The following is a 26999-nucleotide window of genomic DNA, read 5'->3' as shown; positions in this document are numbered from 1 at the left end:
CAGGGCTGAGGATCTGAGAAACCTAAAGCAGAGTGCTTTCCTGTACTGCTCTAGACTTGGACAGGATTGTCTGATGGCAGAGGAGAAGAGTGACTTGTCCAAGCTACCAGAGAGACCTGAGGATGCTCCCCCTTGGTCTTAGAAAGATGCCTGAGGAAGGGATACCTGCATCTCAAGGCTTCCCTGAGGCCAATTACTCTTCTAATTCTCTATATATAGATAGTAATGAATCAAAATGGGGGGGTTTTCTATTCATTTCTCTTCAGTATGGTTTTCTTATCTAACATCTCACGGTAAGTATTTGTTCTAACAATAAACGTCAAGGTTATAGTCTTCCATTGATGGGCATTTAGGTTGACTGCATGTCTTGCCTATTGTGAATTGAGCTGCAACAAACATAGAGGTGCAGAAGTCTCTATTATTTGCCAGTTTCATTTTGTTCCTTTAGGTAAATTCTGAGGAGTGGGATGGCTGGAACCTTTTGCAAGGCTATCTTCAGATTTCTGAGGTATCTCAAAGCTGTCTTCCATAGTGGTTTTACAGTTTGCATTCCCATCAACCGTGCATCAGGGTACCTTTTCCCCCACATCCTAGCAGGCATTTGTTGTTTGTTGATTTCTGTATGAAAGCTGTTGTAACTAAGGTGAGGAGAAACCTTTTGTGGTTTTGATTTGCATCTCCCTAATGGCTAGTGATCCTGAGGATTTTTAATTTTCTGTAGGCCATTTGGACTTGCTTTTTGTGAGACATATCTATGTAAGTGCTTTGCCCACTTCTTGACTGGGTTTTTTGCTTGGCTATTGTTGAGTTTTTTGATCACTTAGTATATTCTGGTCATTAATCACTTATCAGTTGTATGGTTTGCAAATACTTTTCCCATTCTGTTGGTTGCCTCTTTCCTTTCCTGTTTTTTTTTTTTTTTTTTTTTTTTTTTTTTTTTTTTGCTGTACTGAAGCTTCTCAGTTTGAGGCAGTCCCACTTGTTAATCTTGGATTTTACTGCCTGTGCCTCTGGGGTCATTTCCAGGAACTCTGTGCCTAAGCCAATGTCTGCAGGGTTTCCTCAATGCTCTCTAGTAATTTGATGGCATTGGGTCCTAGAGTTAGATCATTAATCATTTTGAATGGATTTTTGTGTAAGGTGTATGGGAGGGGTCTTGCTTCCTATTTCTGCATGTGGAAATTCAGTGTTCCCTGCATGACATGTTGAGGAGACTGTCCTTGATCCAGGGAATGGTTTTAGCTCCTTGGTCTAATATCAGTTGTTTGGAGATGGCTGGAATGATTTCTGGCATTTCTATTCTGTTCCATTGGTCTATCCATCTGTTTCTGTAGCAGGACCAGGCATCCTTGTCTGATTCTGGACCTCAGTGGGAATACTTCCAGTTTTTCCCCTTCAACAGGATGCTGGCCTTGGGTTTGTCATAAATGACCTTAATTATGTTAAGGAATGTTCCTTCTAGAGCAAATTTGCTTAGCGTTATCATAAGGAAAAGAAGTATTTTTAAGGCAGTTTTACTGCACTTTTAAAAGTAATTCCACTGACATGTTTACCTTTAATTTGAGCGTCAGAGGACTTCAAACAATTTCTCTGATTCATAATTATCATAGTGCATCTGGTAAAGACATTTATCCTTTTGTAAGTTTTAATTATTTTCCAAAATGCCCCCAACACTGCATTGATTTTCTTGGAATGAATGACTTGAGTGTACAGGAGATGTTTCCAAAGAACAAGGTGTGAACTTGTTTGTGAGGTCTGGGTATGCTTTCTTGTAGGTTACAACCTAAAAGTTACCAGTACCTTCTGGCCTTTATATTTGCCATTGAAGAGGTCAACAGGACCCCACACCTGCTAACCAATGTATCCCTGGGATTTGATCTCTACAACACCATCCATAGTGAATGGAAGACCCTAGAGAGCACCCTGACCTGGTTGTCTGCAGTGGGCAAGGCCATTCCTAATTACACCTGTGTGAGGAAGAGCAAGTCTGTGGCAGTCATTACAGGAAACACAGGGGCGACTTCAGCACAGATAGGGACGCTGTTGGAACTCTACAAATTCCCTCAGGTAAGGGGAGAAATACATCTTTCCTCTTCAGGTGCTTTCTTAGGTGGCTTCAAGTGGAAAAGAAGTGAATGGATTTATGTATTTTTAAAAATATTTATTTATTTATTTGAAAGTCAGAGTTTCAGAGAGAGGAGAGGCTGAGAGAGAGAGGTCTTCCATTTGCTGGTTCACTCCACAATTGGACGCAATGGCTGGAGCTGTACTGATCCGAAGCCAGAAGCTTCTTCTGGGTCTCCCAAATGGATGCAGGGGCCCAAGGACTGGTCCATCTTCTACTGCTTTCCCAGGCCATAGCAGAGAGCTGGATAAGAAGTGGAGCAGCTGGGTCTTGAACCAGCACTTCAGGCCAGGGCATTAACCTCCTGCGTCACAGCACCGGCCCGCTTTATGTATTTTTATATAGACAGAATATAAACTGTGTATGTGTGTGTTTGTGCTATTTCATTAGACTTTTCTTTTTAAAGAAGTATTTATTTGAAAGGCAGAGGTACAAAGAGAGAGAGAGAGAGAGAGAGAGAGAGAGAGTCTTTAATCTGTGGATTCATTGCCCAAATGTCCACAATGGTGAGGGTGGTGGCAGATTGAAGCCAGGAGCCAGGAGCTTCTGCTGGGTCACCCTCATGGGTGGCAGGGACCCAAGGACATGGGCCATCTTCCTTCCACTGCTTTCCCAGGCACATTAGCAGGGAGCTGTTTCAGATGTGGAACAGCCAGGAACCAAACAGGTGCACATAGAGCTGCCCACCCCCCACAACTTTGCTGGTGGAGAGGAGGTTATAGGTAAATGGCAGAAAGAAATAATTGGATATGCACTGTGATACCTTGAAGTACTGAGCTGCAAAGCTCTCTCAGTCTTCCAGAGAGCCCTCACAGGGAGAGTAAAGTCCTGTAAGTTGACTTCCAACACTTCCTCCAAATAAAAATCTAGCAATAACAGTGAAATCTTCTCAGAGCCAAGGGTGTGCAAGGAGTGTGCTGCTTCCCTGCAATTCATTCCGAGGTCTTGCTTCCACAGAACTCATTTGATTTCACATCTTCATTTTCACTCTAGCTCACCTATGGCCTCTTGATAAAATTCTGGGAGAAAATCATCAGTTTACCTACCAGATGGCTCCCAGGGAATCCTGTCTGGCCCTGGTCATGATGTCCTTAATGCTGCATTTCCACTGACCTGGGTGGGGTTGGTCATCTCTGAGGACACCAGGGGCATTCAATTCCTGTGGGATATAAGAGAGGAAATGAACAAGAACGAGGTCTGTGTGGATTTTGTTGAAATTCTCTCTGTCACAGACAGGAGGTATGCACCATCTGATTGGCACTACCACTTTAGAATCCTAGAATCAACTGAAAGCATGGTGGTCATTTATGGTGACATGAACTCATTAATGGGCCTGAGCTTCTCAAAATATGGGCTCCTTGTGACTTGGAAAGTGTGGATCACGACATCACAATGGGATTTCATCCCCAGTGAGATGTAGCTCATTATGGACACATTACATGGGACTTTGAGTTTTTCACACTCCCACGATGAAATATCTGGTTTTGAGCATTTTCTCAAGACAGTGAATCCATCTAAGTAACCAGAAGACTTTTCCCCTGCTCGATTTCAAAGGCCAACTGTGAGACGTTGCAGAGCTGTCCCGTGAATGCCTCTCTGGAGGATCTGCCAGTGCACGTCTTTGACATGAGCATGTCTGAAGGAGTTACCACATCTACAATGCCGTGTATGCCGTGGCCCACACCTTTCATGAAATGCTTCTTCAGTGGGTAGAGGTGCAGCCAGTGTGGAATGGAGATGGGTTGACGGTGTACCCCTGGCAGGTACTGTGTCTTCTCCAGGCAGCTTTTCCTTGTTCCTTGAGAGCATGTACAGCACAGAGGCTTTGCTCATACATAGCCATGTGGTGGACTGCTTTTCCATGTTGCTTGTGGACCTCTCATGGCACAGCAGCTATGCTCATACTTAGCCACGTGGTGAATTGCTTTGTTTTTGTTGGGATAACAGAGGTCTCTGTGGTTACTAAATGTGTAACCCAAGTGGCCAATGTTCCCTGGCATTTTCAGTGTGACACATCTGAATGTCTTCCAGGAATGAGGGATTTTACACTGAATGGCATTACAGTAGCTGGGAAGCTAGTCTGTTCATGACAACATTTGCCAGGCATCAGCAAGGCTAATAAACAAAACTGACCAAGGTATTCTGCAAGTGTGTTAGGCAGTAAATGTTATGACGTAAATTTGCACAGAAGGTAACCGAAGCTCTAAGTACGTGGGTGATGATGATTTAACTTTATTGTAGAGATGTTTCTGAATTCCATGTACAGTGATCATATTCATGTTTCCTAGTATTGACTGGGGAGTTCAAAGAACAAAACTTTGATGCCAAACAGTGCTGGTGGCTGATGTGTATGACCAAGTTGCCAGCAGGGTTGATTTCCTCTGAAGACTGCCTCCTCGACTTGTAGATGGTTCTGATAGCCCTGTGTCCTCATAGGGCCTTCCCTGTGTGTGCACTGCGTCCAGACTTCCTCTTCTCAGAGGAGGCCAGCCAGACTGCATTTTGGCGCCCGCCCCAGTGACATCATTTTCACTTCATATATACTCAAGGAGCAAGGTTACATAGACACTCAAAATTCTGTGGTTCTGGAGTTAAGGATAGCAATATAGGAAAGGTTAGGGATCATTTTAATTCTGTCATATTTCCAGTATCACACTGTGTATTATTACAGACAATAGGACACATACATGCAGTATATAATGTGCGTTATACATAGTCTCTTTAACCATGTGCTAAAAATGTATTATCTCATTTGAATAATTATAAATTTAACAATTTTTAAACAGTAACAATTTAAAGAAAGAATTCTGATGAGCTTCAATAGTATGACTCTAATCTGAGATTCCTCTATCTAAATTGGGTACACTGTTATGTAAGGGTGCTTTTTTGTTTTTCAGCTTAACTCCTTTCTGAAGAACATCAAATTTGACAACAGTGTTGGTGATGAGGTGAATCTGGATGAGGAACGAGTTTCTAGGAAAGACTATGACATTCTCAACTACTGGAATTTCCCTCAAGGCCTTCACCTCCAGGTGAAGGTTGGAAAGTTTTCACCACGGGCTCCACATGGTCACCGTCTTTCCATATCTGAGGAGATGATAGAGTGGAATGTGGAGTTTAAAGAGGTCGGTTGCACAGTTGAAATACCAGGTTTGTGGCTGGCACTGTGGCATAGGCGATACAGGTGCTACCTGCAGCACTGGCATTCCATATGGGAGTCAGTTCAAGTCCCTGCTGCTCCTTTTCCAATCCAGCTGCCTGATAATGCCCCTGGGGATTCAGCAGAATATGGCATGTGTCCTTGGGCCCCTGATCCTTGTGGGAGACCTGGGAGAAGCTCTGGCTGCTGGCTTGGATCAGATCAGCTCTGGCCATTGCAAATGTCTGGGGTGTGAACCAGAGTATGGAACATCTCTCTCTCTCTCTCTCTCTCTCTCTCTCTCTCTCTCTCTCTCTCTCTCTTTCTCTCCCTGTAACTGTGCCTTTCAAATAAATAAATAAGTCTTTTCCAAAAGTATGCCAGTTTGTGCTTACAGAGAGATCTTCAGTAAAGAGCTCCATGCTGGGAATTCTGCAGGTCCTGAGAGCATGGCAGAGCAGCACACAAGTGCATGCCAACTTCCCTTCTGCACTGCCATTTTGCTTACTCTGGTGATTTCCACTGAATGTCCAAGAAAATGTTTCCCTGTGGATAACTGAGTGTCACCTGCTGAAACAGAGTGCCCAGGCCACGAATGGAGTGTGCCGATTTCTTGTCCACCTGGATATTCTGACAATGCACAGTGGGAACAGAATCAGATAACCATGATGACACTTCTCAAGACTCTCTGATTTGTTTTAGATTCCCCGTTCTGTGTGCAGTGAGAGCTGTGGTCCAGGATTCAGGAAAACCCACCAGGAGGGACAGGCTGCCTGTTGCTTCGACTGTACCCCTTGTCCAGAGATTGAGATTTCTAATGAGACAGGTACAGATTATAAAATTTTCTGTAGTTTTGGTTATTTTAAATTAAATTAAATTGGTCTTATAACAAACATGAAAGCAGAGCATGAAATGGAAATTTGAAATTTGTTGGGGTCTTGAAAGAGCTTAGCATAATCATGTGTTGAGGACTTGAAGGCTTCCCAGAACCATCTCAGCCTGAGTGTCCTTGGCACTGCTCACTCATATTGGTCATGAGGGATGCAAGTGAATCCAAACTCTGGCCTGTTTCATCCCCATTGTTTGCCTCTGTGTAGTCATGACTGTAGGTACTCAGGTACAATGGTCCCTTTTTTTAATTTATATTTTAAGCAGCCTACTCTGGCACTCTTCTTTTTCCCCTACAACAGGTCCCAGCACTTCCCACAGAATACATGTAATCTTTCCTGAAGGGGAACAGAGTGTGGGAGAGACTTGTTACTCTCCCTGTGTCCACAGCTAGAAATCAGGACATAGGGATTGGCCACGGGAAAATAGTCTAAATGAAAGAAGTACCCTAGAAGAGAGAGACCTCCAGTGGGAGTTGGGCACAGCTGCTAACTCATGTTGACATGTGTGCATTTCTCCCAGAATGCTTGGTTCCAGTCTCAGCTCCTCCACTTCCATGCCAGCTCTGTGCTGCAGTGCGTGTTTCAAATTTCTTTATCTACTGGAAAAGCAGAGTTGCAGAGAGAGAGGGAGAGGGAGAGACAAAGAAAGAAGTCTTCCATTCATTGGTTCACTCCATCAGGGCCAGGACCGGGCCACGCTGAAGCCAGGAGGCTGGAACTCCATCCAGGTCTCCCATGCAGGTGCCAGGGGCCCAATACTTGAGTCCTCTTCTTCTGATATTCCAGGCACATTAGCTGGTAGCTGCATTGGAAGTGGAGCAGCTGGCACTGGTACAGGCACTCATAGAGCATGGCAGCATTGCGGGCAGCAGCTTGACTAGCTCTGGCCCATGCTACTCCCTCACCCCTGCTTCCTATCATGCATGCCCTGGAAGGAAGTAGATAATTACTTGAGTACTCAGATCCCTGCCACCCATCTGAGAGATCTGAATTCACTTGTAGGTTCTTGACTTCAGCCTAGCCTGTCCTTGGCAATGTCGGCCTATGGGGAAAGAACCAGCAGAGGGCAAAATCTCTCTCCCTCCTTATTTTTCTATCTCTTCCCATTTCTGTGTCTCTTGCCATCTCTTTCTCTCTGTGCCTTATAATTAAGTACCATGAAAATTAATATTTGACTTCAGTAAGGTTGCCAGGTAGCTAATCAGTATAGTAAGTAAGAGTTTCAATTTATGCAAAAAATACACTTGAGATTAATTATAGCAGAAATCAATGATTCCGCCGCCACCAAGAAACATTCCTATAGTAACTTCAAGCATGAAATGAAGATTACCAAAATTTTCTAATGCCTATAAAAGAATTGATGAAATGGAAATGAGGGAAACAGGGATGAACTGCTAAAATGATACTCTATTTAGTGACAAGAAGACTCAAAATTAAAAGTTATCAGTTCCTGTCATCTATAAGGTGTCCACTGTGACATTCTAATAAACATTTGGGACTTGACAAAGTATTCAGAAGGTTAAATGGAAGGATAATGAGAGGACTGGATTCCATACCATGTTAACAAAGGGGACATTGACTGTCATGTGTGAAAATGTATGTTAAAGCTGAGACAGTGTTTCTTTCTTTGCCTTTTGACACTCCTATGACCTGCCTATTCATATTCTGAAATGTTTTATAGTTATCGTGAATATCCTAATTTATCTGAGAGGTTTCAGATATGCATCATATGTGTAGTTGTGTTTTCCTGTGTGTACAACACAAAAGAAGCTAAAAGTTACTCTACTAACACATTTCCAGTATAGAGTATTATAAGCTGTAGTCATCATGTGTGCCTAAGATTTCCAGACTTACTCATGGTCATTGAGCAACATAGGTATAGATGAAGGTTTTGTTGTGATACAGAAAACTACACTTTGAACATAAAAGCTAATCACAAAGGGGAAAAGAGAATTTTATTGCTATTACCAAGCAAGGAAGAGAGAGAATACATGCATGTGCTCAATGAGAGAGAGAAAATGGAATTCAGAGACAGACAGAGGGAGAAAGAGAGAGAGAGACAGAGAGAGAGAAAGAGAGAGAGAGAGAGAGAGAAAGAAATCAGAGTAAAAAGAAGAGGGGGTGGAAACTGACATGAAAACATACTCCATGTAATAATCTCGGATTGGTGTCTATTATGGCAACAGAGATAAATATGAATATTTTCTGTGACTGTGCTGAGTGAATGCTGAGAATCACTGCCAGCCAAATAATGCCCTGCCTGTCTCCCCAGATGTGGAGCAGTGTGTGCGCTGTCTAGATGACCAGTACCCAAATCCTGCATGAGATCGGTGCCTGCCCAAGGTCGTGGTGTTCCTGGCCTATGAAGACCCATTAGGAGCAGCACTGGCCGGGGTGGCTCTTTGCCTCACTGTGCTCACTGCTCTGGTACTTGGGGTGTTTGTGAAGCACAGAAACACTCCCCTAGTCAAGGCCAATAACTGCAACCTCAGCTACACCCTGATCGCCTCCCTGTGTCTGTGCTTCCTCTGCTCCCTGCTTTTCCTTGGCCGTCCCAACACAGCCACCTGCATCCTCCAGCAGACCACGTTTGCCCTTGTGTTCACAGTGGCTGTGTCCACCATCTTGACTAAAACCATCACCGTGGTCCTGGCTTTCAAGGCCACAGCACCAGGGAAGAGGATGAGGCAGTGGTTGGTGTCAGGCGCACCCAACTCTGTCATTCCCATCTGCTCCCTCCTCCAAGTGATGCTCTGTGGAATCTGGCTGGGAACGTGTCCTCCCTTCATTGACACAGACACACATGCTGAGCCTCAGCAGCTCCTGGTCCTGTGCAACAAGGGCTCTGCCACTCTCTTCTACCTCGTGCTGGGATACCTGGGGTCCCTGGCCCTGGGCAGCTTCTCAGTGGCTTTCTTGGCCAGGAGTCTGCCTGATACGTTCAATGAAGCCAAATACTTGACGTTCAGCATGCTGGTGTTCTGCAGTGTGTGGGTGACCTTCATTCCTGTGTATCATAGCACCAAGGGGAAGGTCATGGTGGCTGTGGAGGTCTTCTCCATCTTGGCCTCCAGTGCGGGACTCCTGGGCTGTATCTTTGCCCCCAAGTGCTACATCCTTCTGATGCGGCCGAACAGGAACGTTTTACAAGGAATAAAGGAGAAAGCAAGGTCTAGGGAACCATAAGCAGACTGTGCATTAACTCACAGGTTTTATAAAATGAAAGCAAGGGCTGAATCTAACCACAGCACTCAGGTATGCAGGACTGAGATGGAACAGAATACTGCACCTTCTCATTGGACACGAGGCTCTCCTTTCTTCCTGTAACAGCTCAGGACACTCTAGCCTTCTTTCTATTCATCCTAATAACATGTATGTTTTTTTTCTTTTTGACTGTGTTAATGTAATTTTAATATCATAACTTAAAATTTCTAGTTCTTGTCACATAAATTACTTTTCCAGTGCCTTTACTGTACAGTTTTTAATGGCACAACATGATGTTTTGATGTAGCTATATAAAGAGAACTCATGACTAGAGTCAAATAAGTCACATAGGCATCATATGCTTAGTTGTATTTTCCTTCGTGTGCACCACAAAGCAGCTAAAAGTTGAAATACAAACACATTTCCTGTGTAGAGTATTATTATCTGTAGTCATGCTGTGTTCATCAGGCTTACTCATTTCACTCACTACACATTTGTAACCTCTGACCTGTTTTCAATACCTTCTCCTGACCTCAGGATCCACAGGACCACTATCCTATTTGTGACAACACAGATAAACGTGGTGGAGTACAGGAAATTGGAGTGTGCCATTATGAGGCCTGATGTGTCCAAAATCTGCAGGGTAGACCAGGAGGCTCATAACTCAGGAAGGCCAAGGCTGCAGGCCTTGTCTAGTGTCCTGCTGACGAGCCAGGAAGGGCTGAAGTTGTCCATGAGATTGCAGAGCTGCCTGCTGCAAAGTCTCCTGTCTTGGTTTTCAACTCGGACCTTCCACTGACTACAGCAGACCCAGCCAGAGTAGCAAGGGAAACGTTCTTTGCTCAAAGTCCACCAACTTCAACACTCATCTCATCTAAAACAACCAACCAGAAACCCCAGAGTAATATTGATCAAATGTCAGGGTAATCAAGGGTCCAGTAAATATGACACATCCAATGAGAAATCACATATTTTCTTATTCATCAAGGGCAAAATCCACTAATTTGATTTACCAAGTACAGGGATAGCAGAGAACATTGCACTGCAGGTACATATCTGTGCTAGGCTGACCAGGAAAATGAGTAGAGGAATGGTCTTTCTAGGTGCATCAAACACCTCTCCCCAAAGAACAGAATCACAAGAGCATGGTCTCACTGCAATTTTGCAAAGTGCAAAGGGAAGAGATGGGAGATGCTCCTGGGAAGATGGAACAAATTGATATTTCCTACTGGGCTACGTTCTGGTGCTTGGATTCTCTTCTGTGGTGGATGGAAAGTGCGAGTGCTGTGAGTCAGGCACAGTCATTACAACATTAACAGAAAAGATAAACAGAAAGATAAAGTGGAAACTTATGATACTTCAGATACTCCACACTTCCACCTTGTCTAACAAAGCACTACATAGAAAGGGTAGAAAGAGCTACAGCAAGTTCTTGTCCTGAGAAGAAAAAGGAAAGGAGAAAGCTAATGAGCACAAACAGGGGGCTGTACCACTATCACCAGGACACGTCCTGCTTAATAGTCAGTGGGAGGCTCTCCAAGGAGGAGGCAAGGCAGAGTGAAGCAAAGCTACTCTTTATCCATAGCTTTTAAGTCTGTTCTCAAAGTCATCACTTCCTTGAGTCTTTGTTATACAATGAAAATACTTTCTTCAATTTAGAAACAACTCTGAAAGGGTTTATGTCTGTACACACAAGTGTCTGTTCATTTAGCAGACATGTGGACATGTTTGGTAGCTGTTTGCTGTAAGGCAGAGAGCAATTCACCCCAGTAGCATGGAGTGAGCTTGATGTCCAACTTGATGTATCATTTCATCCTGTACTGAAGACAACCAAAGTCCTCCACAAATCTTGATTCTAGGTTTGGTTCAGGCCAAACATAAGATGACACTGTAATATAACATTATTTCATAAAGTCAGAAATTGCAATTTTAAAGAAGGTAGTGGGGGGCTGACACTGTGGCTGGGGTATAGGGTTGCCACCTGCAGTGCTGCCATCCCATGTGGCATCAGTTAAAATCCCAGGAGATCTCTTCTGATCCTGCTCTCTGCTGTGGTCTGGGAAAGCAGTGGAAGATGGCCCTAGTGCTTGGGCCCCTGCACCCATGTGGGAGATGCGAGGAAGCTCCTGTAATCAGATCTGCTCAGTTCTGTTGTGGGGCGAAAGCAACTTTGGCTGGCTGACAAGGTCACAGCAGAAGGTCTGTCTCAGCATTTGGTAAGAACAACAGCTGTGGTGCTCTTGGTGGTTTTAATTTTTTTTAACTTTTATTTAATGAATATAAATTTCCAAAGTACGGCTTATGGATTACAATGGCTTCCCCCCAATATAGGTGGTTTTAGTTTTCTTGGGAACTACACTCTGCATAAGAAAGCCAGAGCTTCCTGGTGGTCCCGCTAATGATAGCTGTATTATTAATTTTAGGGAAGAACACTTTGTCTCATAACTCCCAAAATGTCCACTGCTTTGTAGAATTTTAAGCATACAGAATGTTAGTGTAGTAGAAATGGTTAATGCTTTATGCAAGGTTGACCTGTTTATGGAAAAGGGTTAAAAGCAAGAGGCTCCCTGGTATATACTTCCCACTACAATAAAGACAAATGTTATTAAAGCTTTAACTCAGTAAATGTTACAAATACAAGAATGGTTAGGATGTCAAAACTGTAGAATAGATCTAAGTGAACCTTTAAATAAGTACAATAAAGAAATGAAAGAATTACAGAAAGAAGTGCAAAGAGGGGATCCATTTTAAAAAGGGCCTGCTTTGACCTGGTGCTTCTAATAAAGATTAGATTAGGAAGGTACTACTCTAGCTTGTGTAGCCAATTTCTACATAGCTCAGCAGCACTCCAGGCCTTGGCGTGTGTGGGCGGCCCGTTATCTTGCACCTGTCTGTGATTGTAACCCATGCTCTAATGTGCCCTTGAGAAAAAAAAAAAGAAATTGTAATTAGAAACAAATGGACAACAGACTTGTCATTGTGAGAAAACAGAATCATTATTTGACTTCTGATAAAAATATAGTCTGGTGCTTGAGAGCCAGAGCCATGCCATCAGCCTTGCTGTGAGTGTGTCTCTCATTTCTTTAAGCGTCGACACCTTTCACACCTTGGGGACTCTGGAGTGCTGGAGCTGGTCTCAGGCAGTTCTGCCCATTGCAACAATTTGGAGTGGATGTGAGAGATCAGGAAGAAGCACCTGGCTCCTGGCTTTGGATTGGCACAGCTCATCATTGCACTTTTTTCTGGAGTGAACCAATGGATGGAAGACATCTCTCTGTCTCTGTCTCTGTCTCTCTCTCTCTCTCTTTCTCTATCTCTCCCCCCCACTGTCTGTAACTCTACCTCTCATATAAAATAAATAAATTTGTTTAAAAAAATCTGATCTTAGAATATTTGATGAAACTCATAGATGTTTACATCTCTTCAAGTGTCTCCTCACAAACTGACTTATATTGCCAGGGGAAAAGTTATGAAACAATAGAGAAATGAAAATAAAAGATGGAGACATGGACAGCACCTTGTCACAGGGGTTAAAGTGAACACCAATGAGTGTTAGATGAACATGTGCTCATACTGTAACACTCAGAGAAAGATTCCAGCCCTGAACACTAGAACAGCCAATTCAACGTAAGGATCACTCAGTTGACAAACGGTGTGTGTATAGCCACGAGCTGCTTTAAAAACAATGTCAAGGACACAGAAAGTTAAAAGAAAATGAAGAGAGAGTTATGTTTCTTTCCTCGTTGACCATGGCCTATTGGAAGCCCATTTCCTTACATCAACATGGCAGCTCTGGGAACATGAACAATGAGGAATGTTGTGGGGCTGCAATGCATCCTGTGCTACTGTCTGAATGATTGTGTCTCTCAAACCCATATGTAAAAATCCTAAGCTGCACATACTGGTGGATGTACAGGGGACCTCCTGGGGAGGTGCTTAGGACCTCAGTGCAGGGTCTTGAAGAATGGAATCCATGTCCTGAAGAACAAGGCCCCTGAGAGCTTGTGACCCCGACCCAGTGTGAGGGCACAGTGAGAAAGCACCATCAGTGAATCCAGGCTCGAGCCTGCTTGGGCACTATGGCAGCCAGCATGACCCAGGCTCTGGAACAGGTGGCAATAACTTGCTGACTTTTTCAGCTCCCTGTCTCCTGGTATTTTTTTGTAGTGACCAGTGGACTGAGATACTTTGGGTGTGAGGCCAGCTTTAACTCAGATATGCCCTCTACTTTGACTCAGAGAGTGGGATGCTGGGAAGTACTCTGCTGACCCAGGAGCCCTCTGGCCTTCTCACTTCACTCAGGACCCTTCAAAGCCATCACATGGCTTGGACCTGTTAAGGGCACAACACAGCCTAACAGCCTCTGTCTCAAGGAAACCACAGTCCTGGAGTCTTGATGCCCACGGGTCTATGACATTGACACTTGAGGGTTTGATGTGTCAAACTCCAAACATGTTTTTTCACTTGTTTTTCACTGGAAGTGAGACATAGGTGCATGACCTCAGGGCAAATATTGTCCCCAGGTCTCTTATCTGGGGGATTGCTGTGAGATGACTTCCTAATCTCAAGTGCCATTAATGTGCTAAGAAATAGTCACGTTTTAAATACTCCTGCATCCTGTACTCAGGACTGCCTGGACCTGGACAATGGTCTGAAGCACATTGTCCTCTTTAACCACAACTGTGTGTTGGGCACCTGCTGCTTCATCCCTGCCCAAGGTAGTGAACGTGAGCTCCACCTGCACCTGCTTGCTCCACATGCCTGCACTCTGGCTGCGGTCTCTAAAGACAATTTGGCATGCTGGCTGGTACTTTCCTTCTTCTGCTCCTGCATTTCCCACTCTCTCTGGGCAGCTTAGGGATGCTCTCCTGCATTAACCGCATGAAGCCTAGCCTGCTCAAGGATGGGGATCTGATTGTTGGAGGGTTTTTCCCACTTTATTTATTTGAGCATTATACAGATCTCCATGAATTTGCTATCAAACCAAAGGCATTGAAAGAACTGTATTTTGACAGGTAAGTTTCTTCTTTGTCTTTAATTATCTTAGAAAACCCAACTATACCAATCTCCAGATGATTCTTTCAAAAGATACAGTGTGGTAGGTCAACTATGCCATGAATCTCCCTGCACCTTTCCTGCCCTTATGAACCACACTGTCAGAGTTTAAATATTTTGGATGCTGCCGGTAGCTGGGGGCTCCTCACAGGTGACAAGAGTACTCTTCTTGCTTTGGATCCATCTGCCATCTACTCTTGCGACCCTCTCCCCGTAGCCCAGAGACCGTGCCCACAGTTCTTGCTTTCCCCCACAGCTGGGTATAAGATAAGATAGCAGAAGAGCCTGGAGCAAAAGTTCCCTTCCATTGGGTATCACGCAATTGTCAGAGTTCCCTTGCCACAGGTGGTCAGTGCTCTCATCTAGCAGAGACCAAGACATCCCAAGTCTTGCCCCTAGCAGGAACAGACGCCTGCTAAGGTCCTTTGAGCTTTGAAGCTCTGGAATCCATTTATACACTTCCTCCCTGAGGTCTGTGTACCTGCAGTGCTGGAAGTCTGGCTAGGATACAGCACTGCTCCCCTAGCTGTTTCTTATTCCCTCCATGTGGCTGCTCTCATAGTGCTGGGGACTTGAATTTCTTCTCTTTTGTACTTCATTAAGTGTGTGTCATTCCTGTATCCCTGGCCTTTGAACGTATCCCTGATACAATTAATGGGGTGTGTTTCCAGCTATCCTTTTTGGCTGCTTTTATTTGAGGTGTAGTTTCTCTTTCTTGGCCATTCCCATAAGAATTCTCCGTATGACATAATCAACGTGTTTTGAGGAAGATGGAGAAGCAGCTTTTAAGTAAGATCTACAGTGTTTTTGGTGGCATGCCATGCTCTGTTCCAATGTGCTACTATGTTCTCTAGGTTTCTCTTCATGGTTCATCAATCATTAGCTGTTTTTTCCATGTCTTCCTATCCTTTGTCCTCCCTGCGTTTCACAGAGGGCCCTTTATCATAACATAGTTCTTGTTGCTGTAACTACGGTGTGGAATTATGTTTAAATATTTCTCAGGTTGTGCTGTGGCTGCTGATGCTGGCATTCTGCCATGGTAGGGTTGAGGATTTAAGAAAGCTAAAGCAGAGTGTTTTCCTGTACTGTTCTGGACTTGGACTTGGTATCCGAGGTATCTCCAAGCTGTCTTCCATAGTGGCTTTACCAGATTGCATTCCCACCAACCCTGCATTAGGATACCTTTTCCCAACATGCTAACCAACATTTGTTGTTTGTTGATTTCTGTATGAAAGTTGTTCTAACTGGGGTGAGACAAAACGTCATTGTGACTTTGATTTGCATCTCCCTGATGGCTAGTGGTGCTGTGCATTTTTCATGTGTCTGTGGGCCATTTGGATTTGCTATTTTTGAGAAATGTCTATGTAAGTGCTTTGCCCACTTAACTGGGTTCTTTGCTTTGCTATTGTTGAGTTTTTGATCATCTTATAGATTCTGGTTATTAATCCTTCATCAGTTGCGTGGTTTGCTGTCGCTCCCCCTCTTTGTGGAGGAACGACACTAAACCTTGCCTAGGCTTCCTATCCGAGTCACGGCACCATTATGTCGCTCCCCCTCTTCGTGGAGGAACGACACAGGACCCTGCGCTGTTCTTTCATCTGCTCGGCCCTCCCCGGGTTTGCTGCTGGTTCTTCCCGGGTTGGCTACCGTCCCTTCCACCTCCGTGGAAGGGCGGTTCCCCCTACCACTTTCCCCACTTCCGCGGGGGAGCGGCACACCGCCGGCCGGCTCTCTCGGGGGCTGCACAGGTGTTCCTTCAAATAGATGTTCCCCTTAGATGTTCCTGGTGCATGCTGTCTCTCTCCTCCTTTATAGTCCTCTTCCGCCAATCCCAACTCTGCTACCCACACGCTGAGTACGCTGCTCTCCTCCAATCAGGAGCAAGATCAGCTCCTGCAGCTCAGTCAATCAAATTGAGGAGAGGCAGCTGCGCAGAAGTTGTTACTCCCTTCTCAGTGCCATATTGTGGGAGAGCAGATGCATAGAATAAGTCCCAATTCCAGTAACTTAGTCTAGTCCGAGTTGCTCCCCACAGTTTGCAAATTATTTCCCCCATTCTGTTGGTTGCCTCTTTCCTTTCCTGACTATTTCCTTTGCTGTACAGAATCTTCTCAGTTTGAGGTAATCTCATTTGTTAACCTTGGATTTTATTGCCTGTGCCTCTGGGGTCCTTTCCAGGAACTCTGTGCCTAGGGTGATGTCTTGCAATGTTCCTCAATGCTCTCTAGTAATTTGATGATGCTGGGTCCTGGATTTAGATTGTTAATCCATTTTGAATGGCTTTTGTGTAAGGTGTAAGGAAGGGGTCTTGCTTCATATTTCAGCTTTTGGAAATCTTGTTTTCCCAACATGATTTGTTGAAGAGACTGTCCTTGCTTCAGGGAATGGTTTTTGCTCCTTGGTCTAAAATAAGTTGGTTGCAGATGGTTGGAATGATTTCTAGCATTTCTATTCTGTTCCATTGGTCTACCCATCTGTTTCTGTACAAGGACCAGGCTGTTTTCATTATAGGTGCCTTGTAGTATGTCTTGAAATCTGGTATTGTTATGCCTCTGCCTTTATTTTTGTTGTATCAGATTGCTTTAGCTATTCTAGGCCTCTTATGTTTCCATATGAATTTCAGCATCATTTTTTCTAGACGAGAAGAATGTTGTTGGTATTTTGAATGGTATAGCATTGAATCTGAAAATTATTTTTGGAAGAATGGACATTTTGATGACATTGATTCTTCCAATCCATGAACATGGGAGGCTTTTCCCTTTTTTATGTCTTCTTCTATTTCTTCCTTAGAATTTAGTAATTCTCATCGTTAAGATTTTGACTTCCTTGGTTATAATTTTCCCAAGGCATTTATTTTTTTCTAGCTATTGTGAATGGGATTGATCTTTTTAAAAATGTTTTTTGACTGGAAGAGTTAGACAGTGAGAGAGAGAGAGAGAGAGAGAGAGAGAGAGAGAGAGAGAGAAAGGTCTTCCTTCCTTTGGTTTACCCCCAAAATTGCAGCTGCTGCCAGCACACTGCAGTCCGGGCCATGCTGCTCTGATGCCAGGAGCCAGGTGCTTCCTCCTGGTCTCCAATGCGGGTGCAGGGCCCAAGCACATCCTCCTATGCATTCCTGTGCCACAGCAGAGAGCTGGACTGGAAGAGGAACAACTTGGAAAGAATCCGTTGCCCGACTGGGACTAGAACCTGGGGTGTTGGTGCTGCAGGTGGAGGATTAGCCTAGTGAGCCACAGGGCAGCCTATTAATGGGATTGATCTTAGAAGTTCTTTCTTAGCCATGGCATTGCGTGTGCGTTATGGCTGGTTTTTTTTTTTTTTTGTATCCTGCTATTTTATCAAACTCTTTTATGAGTTCCAGTAGTCTCCTAGTAAGTCTTTTGGTTCCCCTATATATATAATCCTATCATGTACAAATAGGGATTGCTTGACTTCATCCTTACTGATCTGAATCCCTTTCATATTTTTTCTTGCCTCATGGCTTTGGGTACAACTGCCAGAACTATATTGAACAGCAATGGAGAGAGTGGTCATTCTTGTCTGGTTCCAGATCTCAGTGGCAATGCTTCCAGTTTTTCCCCCTTTAATAGGATGCAGACATTGGTTTTGTCATAAATTGCCCTAATTACGTTGAGATTATTCCTTCTAAAGGGAATTTTCTTAGAGTTTTCTTAAGGAAAAGAAGTATTTTGAGGCAGTTTTTATTGCATTTTTAAAAGTAATTCCACCAACACATTTACCTTTAATGTGAGGGTCAGAGGACATCAACTATTCTCTGATTCATAATATTCACAGTGCATCTGCTAAAGACATTTCTCCTTTAGTGAGTTTTAATTATTTTCCACAATGCCCCCAACACTGCCTTGATTTTCTTGGAATGAATGACTTGAGTGTACAGGAGATGTTTCCAAAGAACAAGGTGTGAACTTGTTTGTGAGGTCTGGGTATGCTTTCTTGTAGGTTACAACCTAAAAGTTACCAGTACCTTCTGGCCTTTATATTTGCCATTGAAGAGGTCAACAGGAGCCCACACCTGTTACCCAACGTGTCCCTGGGATTTGATCTCTACAACGCCATCCATAGTGAATGGAAGACCCTGGAGAGCACCCTGACCTGGTTGTCTGCAGTGGGCAAGGCCATTCCTAATTACACCTGTGTGAGGAAGAGCAAGTCTGTGGCAGTCATTACAGGAAACACAGGGGCGATTTCAGCACAGATAGGGACGCTGTTGGAACTCTACAAATTCCCTCAGGTAAGGGGAGAAAAATGTCTTTCTTCTTCAGGTGCCTTCTTAGGTAGCTTCAAGAGTATAAGAAGTAAATGTGAGGCCTGCGCCGTGGCTCACTAGGCTAATCCTCCACCTAGTGGTGCTGGCACACCGGGTTCTAGTCCCGGTCGGGGCTCTGAATTCTGTCCCGGTTGCCCCTCTTCCAGGCCAGCTCTCTGCTGTGGCCTGGGAAGGCAGTGGAGGATGGTCAAAGTGCTTGGGCCCTGCACCCCATGGGAGACCAGGAGAAGCACCTGGATCCTGCCTTCGGATCAGCGCAGTGCGCCAGCCACAGCGTGCCAGCCGTGGTGGCCATTGGCGGGTGAACCAACGGCAAAGGAAGACCTTTCTCTCTGTCTCTCTCTCACTATCCACTCTGCCTGTCACAAAAAAAAGATAAAAAAAGAACTGATTGGGTTCATGTGTTTTCAAAGCACCAGAATATAACTGTGTATGTGTGTGTGTCTTCACTGGACTTTTCCTTTTATGTATTGCTTTATTAGAAAGGCAGAGTTACAGAGAAGGGGAGAGAGAGATCTACTGAGAGAGAGGGAGAGAGAGAGAGAGAGAGAGAGAGAGTTTTTCATCTGCTGGTTCCCTCCCCAAATGGCCACAACAGCCACGGTGGGGTCATGCTGAAGCCAGGAGCCAGGTTTTTCTGCTGGGTCTCCCACATGGGTGGCAGGGACCCAAGGACATGGGCCATTTTCCCTGCTTTCACAGGCACATTAGAAGGGAGCTGGTTCATATGTGGAGCAGCCAGGAACCAAACAGGCACACATAGAGCTGCCCCACCACAACATTCCTGGTGGAGAGGAGGTTATGGGTAAATGGCAGCAAGAAATAATTGGCTATGCACTGACACCTTGAAGTGCTGAGCTGCAAAGCTCTCTCAGTCTTCCAGAAGTGCTCATAGGGAGAGTGACGTCCTGTAAATTGACTTCCAACACTTCCTTCAATCAACATCCTGCAATAATTGAGTGAAATCTTCTCAGAGCCAAGGGTGTGCATGGAGTGTGGTGCTTCCCTCCAATACATTCCGAGGTCTTGCCTCTGCAGAACTCATTTGTTCTCACATCTTCATTTTCACTCTAGCTCACCTATGGTCCTTTTGATCAAATTCTGGGAGAAAATCATCAGTTTACCTACCAGATGGCTCCCAGGGAATCATCTCTGGCCATGGGCATGGTGTCCTTGATGCTGCATTTCCACTGGACGTGGGTGGGGTTGGTCATCTCTGAGGACACCAGGGGCATTCAATTCCTGTGGGATATAAGACAAGAAATGAACAAGAATGAGATCTGTGAAGCCTTTGTGGAAATGCTCTCTGTCACAGACAGGACGTATGCATCACTTGAGTGGCACTACCTCTTTAGAATCATAGAATCAACTGCAAACGTGGTGGTCATTTATGGTGACACGAACTCGTTAATGAGCCTGAGCTTCTGGAGACATGGGCTCCTTGTGACTTGGAAAGTGTGGATCACGACATCGCAATGGGATTTCATCACTAGTGAGACTGAGATCATGATGGACACATTCCATGGGACTTTGAGTTTTTCATACTCCCACAATGAAATCCCTGGTTTCAAGCATTTTCTCAAGACAGTGAATCCGTCTAAGTACCCAGAAGACTTTTACCTCACTAAATTTTGGTTTATCTATTTCCCCTGCTCGATTTCAAAGGCCGACTGTGAGACGTTGCAGGGCTGTCCCGCGAATGCCTCTCTGGAGGATCTGCCAGTGCACGTCTTTGACATGAGCATGTCTGAAGGGAGTTACCACATCTACAACGCCGTGTATGCCGTGGCCCACACCCTTCATGAAATGCTTCTTCAGCGGGTAGAGGTGCAGCCAGTGTGGAATGGAGATGGGTTGACGATGTACCCCTGGCAGGTACTGTGTCTTCTCCGGGCAGCTTTGCCGTGTTCCTTGTGGACCTATCACAGTACAGAGTCTGTGCTCACACTGTGCAGGGCCCAAGTACTTGGGCCATCCTCCACTGTACTCCCGGGCCACAGCAGAGAGCTGGACTGGAAGAGGAGCAACTGGGACAGAATCCGGCGCCCTGACCGGGACTCGAACCTGGTGTGCCAGTGCCACAAGGCAGAGGATTAGCCTATTGAGCCATGGTGCTGGCCTGACAATATCGTTGTAATTCTGTAATATTTCCACTATCAGACTGTGTATTGTAATACACAACAAGACACATATATGATGTATATAGTGTACTTTATGCATAGTCCCTTAACCATGTGCTATAAATGTATTATCAACTTAATAAGTATAATTTTAACACTTTTTAAAAAGAAACAATTTAAAGCAATCATTCTGATGAGCTTCAATAGTTTGACTCTAATCACAGATTCTTCTATCTAAATTGAATACACAATTATGTAAGTGTGCTTCCTTTCTTTCTTTCTTTTTTTTTTTTTTTGTTTTGTTTTGTTTTTAAGCTTAACTCCTTTCTGAAGAACATCAAATTTGACAACAGTGTTGGTGATGAAGTGAATCTGGATCAGGAACGAGTTTCTAGGAAAGACTATGACATTCTCAACTACTGGAATTTCCCTCAAGGCCTTCACCTCCAGGTGAAGGTTGGAAAGTTTTCACCACGGGCTCCACATGGTCACCGTCTTTCCATATCTGAGGAGATGATAGAGTGGAATGTGGAGTTTAAAGAGGTCAGTTGCACAGTTGAAATACCAGGTTTGTGGCTGGCACTGTGGCATAGGGGGTACAGGTACGACTTGCAGCACTGGCATTCCACGTGAGAGTCAGTTCAAGTCCCTGCTGCTCCTTTTCCAATCCAGCTCCCTGATAATGCACCTGGGAATGCAGCAGAAGATGGTCCACATGCTTGCACTCCTCATCCTTGTGGGTGACCTGGAAGAAGCTCTGGCTACTGGCTTGGATCAGATCAGCTCTGGCCATTGCCAGATTATGGAACATCTCTCTCACTCTCTCTCTCTCTCTCTCTCTCATTCTCTCCCTGTAACTGTGCCTTTCCAATAAATAAATAAGTCTTTTGCAAAACTATGCCAGTTTGTGCTTACAGAGAGATCTTCAGTACAGAGCTCCATGCTGGGAATTCTGCAGGTCCTGAGAGCATGGCAGAGCAGCACACAAGTGCATGCCAACTTCCCTTCTGCACTGCCATTTTGCTTACTCTGGTGATTTCCACTGAATGTCCAAGAAAATGTTTCCCTGTGGATAAATGAGTGTTACCTGCTGAAACAGAGTGCCCAGGCCATGAATGGAGTGTGCCGATTTCTTGTCCACCTGGATATTCTGACAATGCACAGTGGGAACAGAATCAGATAACCATCATGACACTTCTCAAGACTCTCTGATTTGTTTTAGATTCCCCATTCTGTGTGCAGTGAGAGCTGTGGCCCAGGATTCAGGAAAACCCACCAGGAGGGACAAGCTGCCTGTTGCTTCGACTGTACCCCTTGTCCAGAGCATGAGATTTCTAATGAGACAGGTACAGAATATAAAATTTTCTATAGTTTTGGTTATTTTAAGTTAAATTTATTTGGTCTTACGATGAACATGAAAGCACAGCATGAGATGCAAATTTGATATTTGTTGGGGTCTTGAAAGAGCTTAGAGTAATCATGTGTTGAGGACTTGAAGGCTTCCCAGAACCATCTCAGCCTGAGTGTCCTTGGCACTGCTCACTCATATTGGTCATGAGGGATGCAAGTGAATCCAAACTCTGGCCTGTTTCACCCCATTGTTTGCCTCTGTGTAGTCATGACTGTAGGCACTCAGGTACAACGGTCCCTTTTTTTATTATTTTTTTAAGCAGCCTACTCTGGCACTCTTCTTTTTCCCCTACAGCAGGTCCCAGCACTTCCCACAGAACACAAGCTTACCTTAATGGTAAGCAGATGGTGGGAGAAACTGGTTAGTCTCCCAGTGTCCACAGCTAGAAATCATAACATAGGGATTGGCCACGGGAAAATAGTCTAAATGAAAGAAGTACCTGAGAAGAGAGAGACCTCCAGTGGGAGTTGGGCACAGCTGCTAACTCACGTTGACATGTCTGCATTTCTACCAGAATGCTTGGTTCCAGTCAGCTCCTCCATTTCCATTCCAGCTCTGTGCTGCAGTGCATGTTTCAAATTTCTTTATCTACTGGAAAAGCAGATTTACACAGAGAGGGAGAGACAAAGAAAGAAGTCTTCTATTCATTGATTCACTGCATCAGGGCCAGGACCGGGCCACGCTGAAGCTAGGAGGCTGGAACTCCATCCAGGTCTCCCATGCAGGTGCCAGGGGCCCAATACTTGAGTCCCTCTTCTTCTGATATTCCAGGCATATTAGCTGGTAGCTGGATTGGAAGTGGAGCAGCTGGCACTGGTACAGGCACTCATAGAGCATGCCAGCATTGTGGGCAGCAGCTTGACCAGCTCTGGCACATGCTACCCCCTCACCCTGCTTCCTATCATGCACACCCTGGAAATAAGTGGATAGTTACTTGAGTACTTGGATCCCTTCCACCTTCCTGAGAGAAATAGGTTCCTGACTTTGGCCTGGCCCGGCCTTGGCTACTGTGGGTCTATGGAGAATGAACCAGCAAATGACAAAATCTTTCTCACTCTCTCTTCCCATTTCTGTGTCTCTTGCCATCTCTTTCTCTCTCTGCCTTATAATTAAGTACCATTAAAATTAATATTAGACTTCAGTATGGTTATCAGGTAGCTATCATTATAGTAACTAAGAGTTTCAATTTATGCAAAAATACACTTGATATCAATTATAGCAGAAAACAATTGTTCTGCTGACAGCAAGAAACATTCCTATAGTAACTTCAAGCATAAATGAATTTACCAAAATTTGCTAATGCCTATAAAACAATTGACTAAATGAAAGCGAGTGGAACAGGGGTGAACTGCTAAAATGAAACTCTATTTAGTGACAAGAAGATTAAAACTTAGTGTTATCAGTTCCTGTCATCTGTAAGGTATCCACTGTGACATTCTAACAGGCACTGGGATTTGACAAAGTGTTCAGAAGGTTAAATGGAAGGAAATTGAGAAGACTGGATTCCAGACCACATTCAAAGAGGGGACATTGACTGTCACATGTGAAAATATACGTTACAGCTGAGACAGTGTTTCTTTCTTTACCTTTTGACACTCCTATGACCTCTGTATTCATATTTTGAAATGTTTTATAGTTGCCCTAATTCTCTTCACATATATCACTACTCTTACTGTTACATACTAAAACCTGGAACTTCCTGGAGTACCTCTGTAATTTCTATAGTTTGCTGACCCTATAACATTTTAGGAGAAAATTTATGGATTTTATTGACTATAACAAAGTTGTTGGAGGCCAGAAATATCCTAGGATTTCACTCACATTCCCTTTCATGGGAATCCTAGTTCTTCCAGGACATAGGATGAGTGGATTACACTCTGTGGTGCATTTTCCTTTTCTGAAAAATGGGATATCTCAGTGGGTAAAATATGGAATTCCATAGGTCTTCAAGTCCACATTCTATGTCTTGATCATGTAATATCACCCAGAACCTAGGCCCTTTCTTGCTTGTTGCTTGCTTTTCTGCATGAATGAATAAAAAATATGGGAGAATGATGTATTGAGCTAAAATAGGTATAGGTGATGGTTTCATTGTGATACAGAAAATTACACTTTGAACATAAAAGCTAATCACAAAGGGGAAATATGAATTTAATTGCTATTCCCAAGGCAAGAAGAGAGAGAGTACATGCATGTGCTCAATGAGAGAGTGAGAGAATGAGAGAGAGTGAGAGAAAAAGAGAGAAGAGGAAGAAAAGGAGAAGGGGACAGAAATTGCCTTGGAAATATACTCCATGTTTTAACCTTGGTTGGTGTCCAATAAGGCAACACAGCTAGAGAGAAATATTTTTTGTGACTGGGATGAGTGAATGCTGCCAGCCAAATAATGCCCTGCCTGTCTCACCAGATGTGGAGCAGTGTGTGCGCTGTCTAGACGACCAGTACCCAAATCCTGCACGAGATCGGTGCCTGCCCAAGGTCGTGGTGTTCCTGGCCTATGAAGACCCGTTAGGAGCAGCACTGGCCGGGGTGGCTCTTGGCTTCTCTGTGCTCACTGCTCTGGTACTTGTGGTGTTTGTGAAGCACAGAAACACTCCCCTAGTCAAGGCCAATAACCGCAACCTCAGCTACACCCTGCTCGCCTCCCTGTGTCTGTGCTTCCTCTGCTCCCTGCTTTTCCTTGGCCGTCCCAACACAGCCACCTGCATCCTCCAGCAGACCACGTTTGCCATCATGTTCACAGTGGCTGTGTCCACCATCTTGGCTAAAACCATCACCGTGGTCCTGGCTTTCAAGGCCACAGCACCAGGGAAGAGGATGAGGCAGTGGTTGGTGTCAGGCGCACCCAACTCTGTCATTCCCATCTGCTCCCTCCTCCAAGTGATGCTCTGTGGAATCTGGCTGGGAACGTGTCCTCCCTTCATTGACACAGACACACATGCTGAGCCTCAGCAGCTCCTGGTCCTGTGCAACAAGGGCTCTGCCACTCTCTTCTACCTCGTGCTGGGATACCTGGGGTCCCTGGCCCTGGGCAGCTTCTCAGTGGCTTTCTTGGCCAGGAGTCTGCCTGATACGTTCAATGAAGCCAAATACTTGACGTTCAGCATGCTGGTGTTCTGCAGTGTGTGGGTGACCTTCATTCCTGTGTATCATAGCACCAAGGGGAAGGTCATGGTGGCTGTGGAGGTCTTCTCCATCTTGGCCTCCAGTGCGGGACTCCTGGGCTGTATCTTTGCCCCCAAGTGCTACATCCTTCTGGTGCGGCCGAACAGGAATGTTTTACAAGGAATAAAGTAGAAAGCAAGGTCTAGGGGACCATAAGCAGACTGTGCATTAACTCACAGGTTTTATAAAATGAAAGCAAGGGCTAAATCTAACCACAGCACTCTGGTACACAGGACTGAGATAGAGCAGAACACTGCACCTTCTCATTGGACACAAGACTCTCCTTTCTTTCACTAACAGCTCAGGACACTCTAGCCTTCTTTCTATTCATCCTAATAACATGTAGGGTTTTTTTCTTTTTGACTGTGTTAATGTAATTTTAACATCATACCTTAAAATTTCTAGTTCTTGTCACATAAATTACTTTTCCAGTGCTTTTACATTACAGGTTTAAATTGCACAACATGATGTTTTGATGCAGCTATACAAACAGAACTGATGACTAGAGTCAAACAAAGTCACATATGCATCATGTGCATAGTTGTATTTTCCTGTGTGTGCACCACAAAGTAGCTAAAAGTTGCACTCCTAACACATTTCCAGTATAGAGTAGTATTATCTGTAGTCATGCTGTGTGCATCAGACTTACTCATTTCACTCACTAAACATTTGTAACCTCTGACCTGTTTTTCACACCTTCTCCTGACCTCATTAGCCACAGGAACACTATCCTATTTGTGATAACACAGATAAACGTGGTGGAGTACAGGAAATTGGACCATGCCATTATGAGGCCTGATGTGTTCAAAATCTGCAAGGTAGAGCAGGAGGCTCAGAACTCAGGAAGGCCAAGGCTGCAGGCCTTGTCTAGTGTCCTTCTGATGAGCCAGGAAGGGCTGAAGTTGTCCATAGTTTGCAGAGCTGCCTGCTGTAAAGTCTCCTGTCTTGGTTTTCAACTCGGACCTTCCACTGACTACAGCAGACCCAGCCAGAGTAGCAAGGGAAACGTTCTTTGCTCAAAGTCCACCAACTTCAACACTCATCTCATCTAAAACAACCAACCAGAAACCCCAGAGTAATATTGATCAAATGTCAGGGTAATCAAGGGTACAGTAGGGATGAAACATTTAATGAAATATCACATATTTTCTTATTCAGCTAGGGCAAAATCCACTAATTTGATTTACCATGTACAGGGAAACAGAGAACGTTGCATTGCAGGTACATATCTGTGCTAGGCTGACCAGGAAAATGAGTAGAGGAATGGTCTTTCTAGGTGCATCAAACTCCTTTCCCCAAAGAACAGAATCACAAGAGCATGGTCTCACTGCAATTTTGCAAAGTGCAAAGGGAAGAGATGGGAGATGCTCCTGGGAAGATGCAACAAACTGATATTTCCTACTGGGCTACGTTCAGGCGCTTGGATTCTCTTCTGTGGTGGATGGAAAGTGTGAGGGCTGTGAGTCAGGCACAGTCATTACACCATTAACATCATCTTGGGGGCAGAATGATGGTTGGGGAAGAGAGGGCTGAATGTGCCAAAGGGCCCGTCAGGTTTTCTGGCTCTGTCTCTGGCAACTGCAGACCTCTTTATGCAACAGA

General features: G+C 44.5%; 1 protein-coding gene, 1 long non-coding RNA gene and 1 pseudogene across 5 annotated transcripts in view; 2 read left to right on the top strand and 1 right to left on the bottom strand.

The window, feature by feature from the left end:
• The window catches only part of LOC138846763 (uncharacterized), a 57382-nt gene extending 37215 nt beyond the window's left edge, over positions 1-20167 (bottom strand). The window contains exons 1-3 of one of the 2 annotated variants that reach the window (XR_011384302.1): positions 20049-20167; positions 19830-19943; positions 186-3284 (exon numbers count right to left, since the gene is read on the bottom strand). This is a non-coding gene — a long non-coding RNA (uncharacterized lncRNA). Of the gene's footprint in view, positions 1-185; positions 3285-19829; positions 19944-20048 lie in introns of those variants that run through there. The other variant, XR_011384301.1, reaches the window with a different exon arrangement.
• Positions 2583-13963, top strand: LOC138846760 (vomeronasal type-2 receptor 116-like; annotated as a pseudogene).
• LOC138846758 (vomeronasal type-2 receptor 116-like) lies at positions 17483-26013 on the top strand. Of its 3 annotated transcripts, none has more exons than XM_070063444.1 (5): positions 17483-18665; positions 19776-20576; positions 21137-21364; positions 22044-22167; positions 24640-26011. In XM_070063444.1, the coding sequence occupies exons 1-5, from the start codon at positions 18360-18362 to the stop codon at positions 25527-25529; spliced, it is 2349 nt and encodes a 782-aa protein (XP_069919545.1). In that variant the 5' UTR covers positions 17483-18359; the 3' UTR covers positions 25530-26011. The 3 variants fall into 3 exon arrangements, with proteins under 3 accessions (XP_069919545.1, XP_069919543.1, XP_069919542.1); XM_070063442.1 differs by having other exon boundaries at positions 17663-18665; positions 20367-20576; positions 24640-26006; XM_070063441.1 differs by lacking the exon at positions 17483-18665 and having other exon boundaries at positions 19317-20576; positions 21137-21271; positions 24640-26013.
• The last annotated feature ends 986 nt before the right edge of the window (positions 26014-26999 follow it).

This window comes from Oryctolagus cuniculus, chromosome 18 (genome assembly GCF_964237555.1).
Source record: "Oryctolagus cuniculus chromosome 18, mOryCun1.1, whole genome shotgun sequence".
Taxonomy (NCBI): domain Eukaryota; kingdom Metazoa; phylum Chordata; class Mammalia; order Lagomorpha; family Leporidae; genus Oryctolagus; species Oryctolagus cuniculus.
The sequence above is the reverse complement of the archived record's forward strand: the minus strand, read 5'-3'. Positions and strand labels throughout refer to the sequence as shown.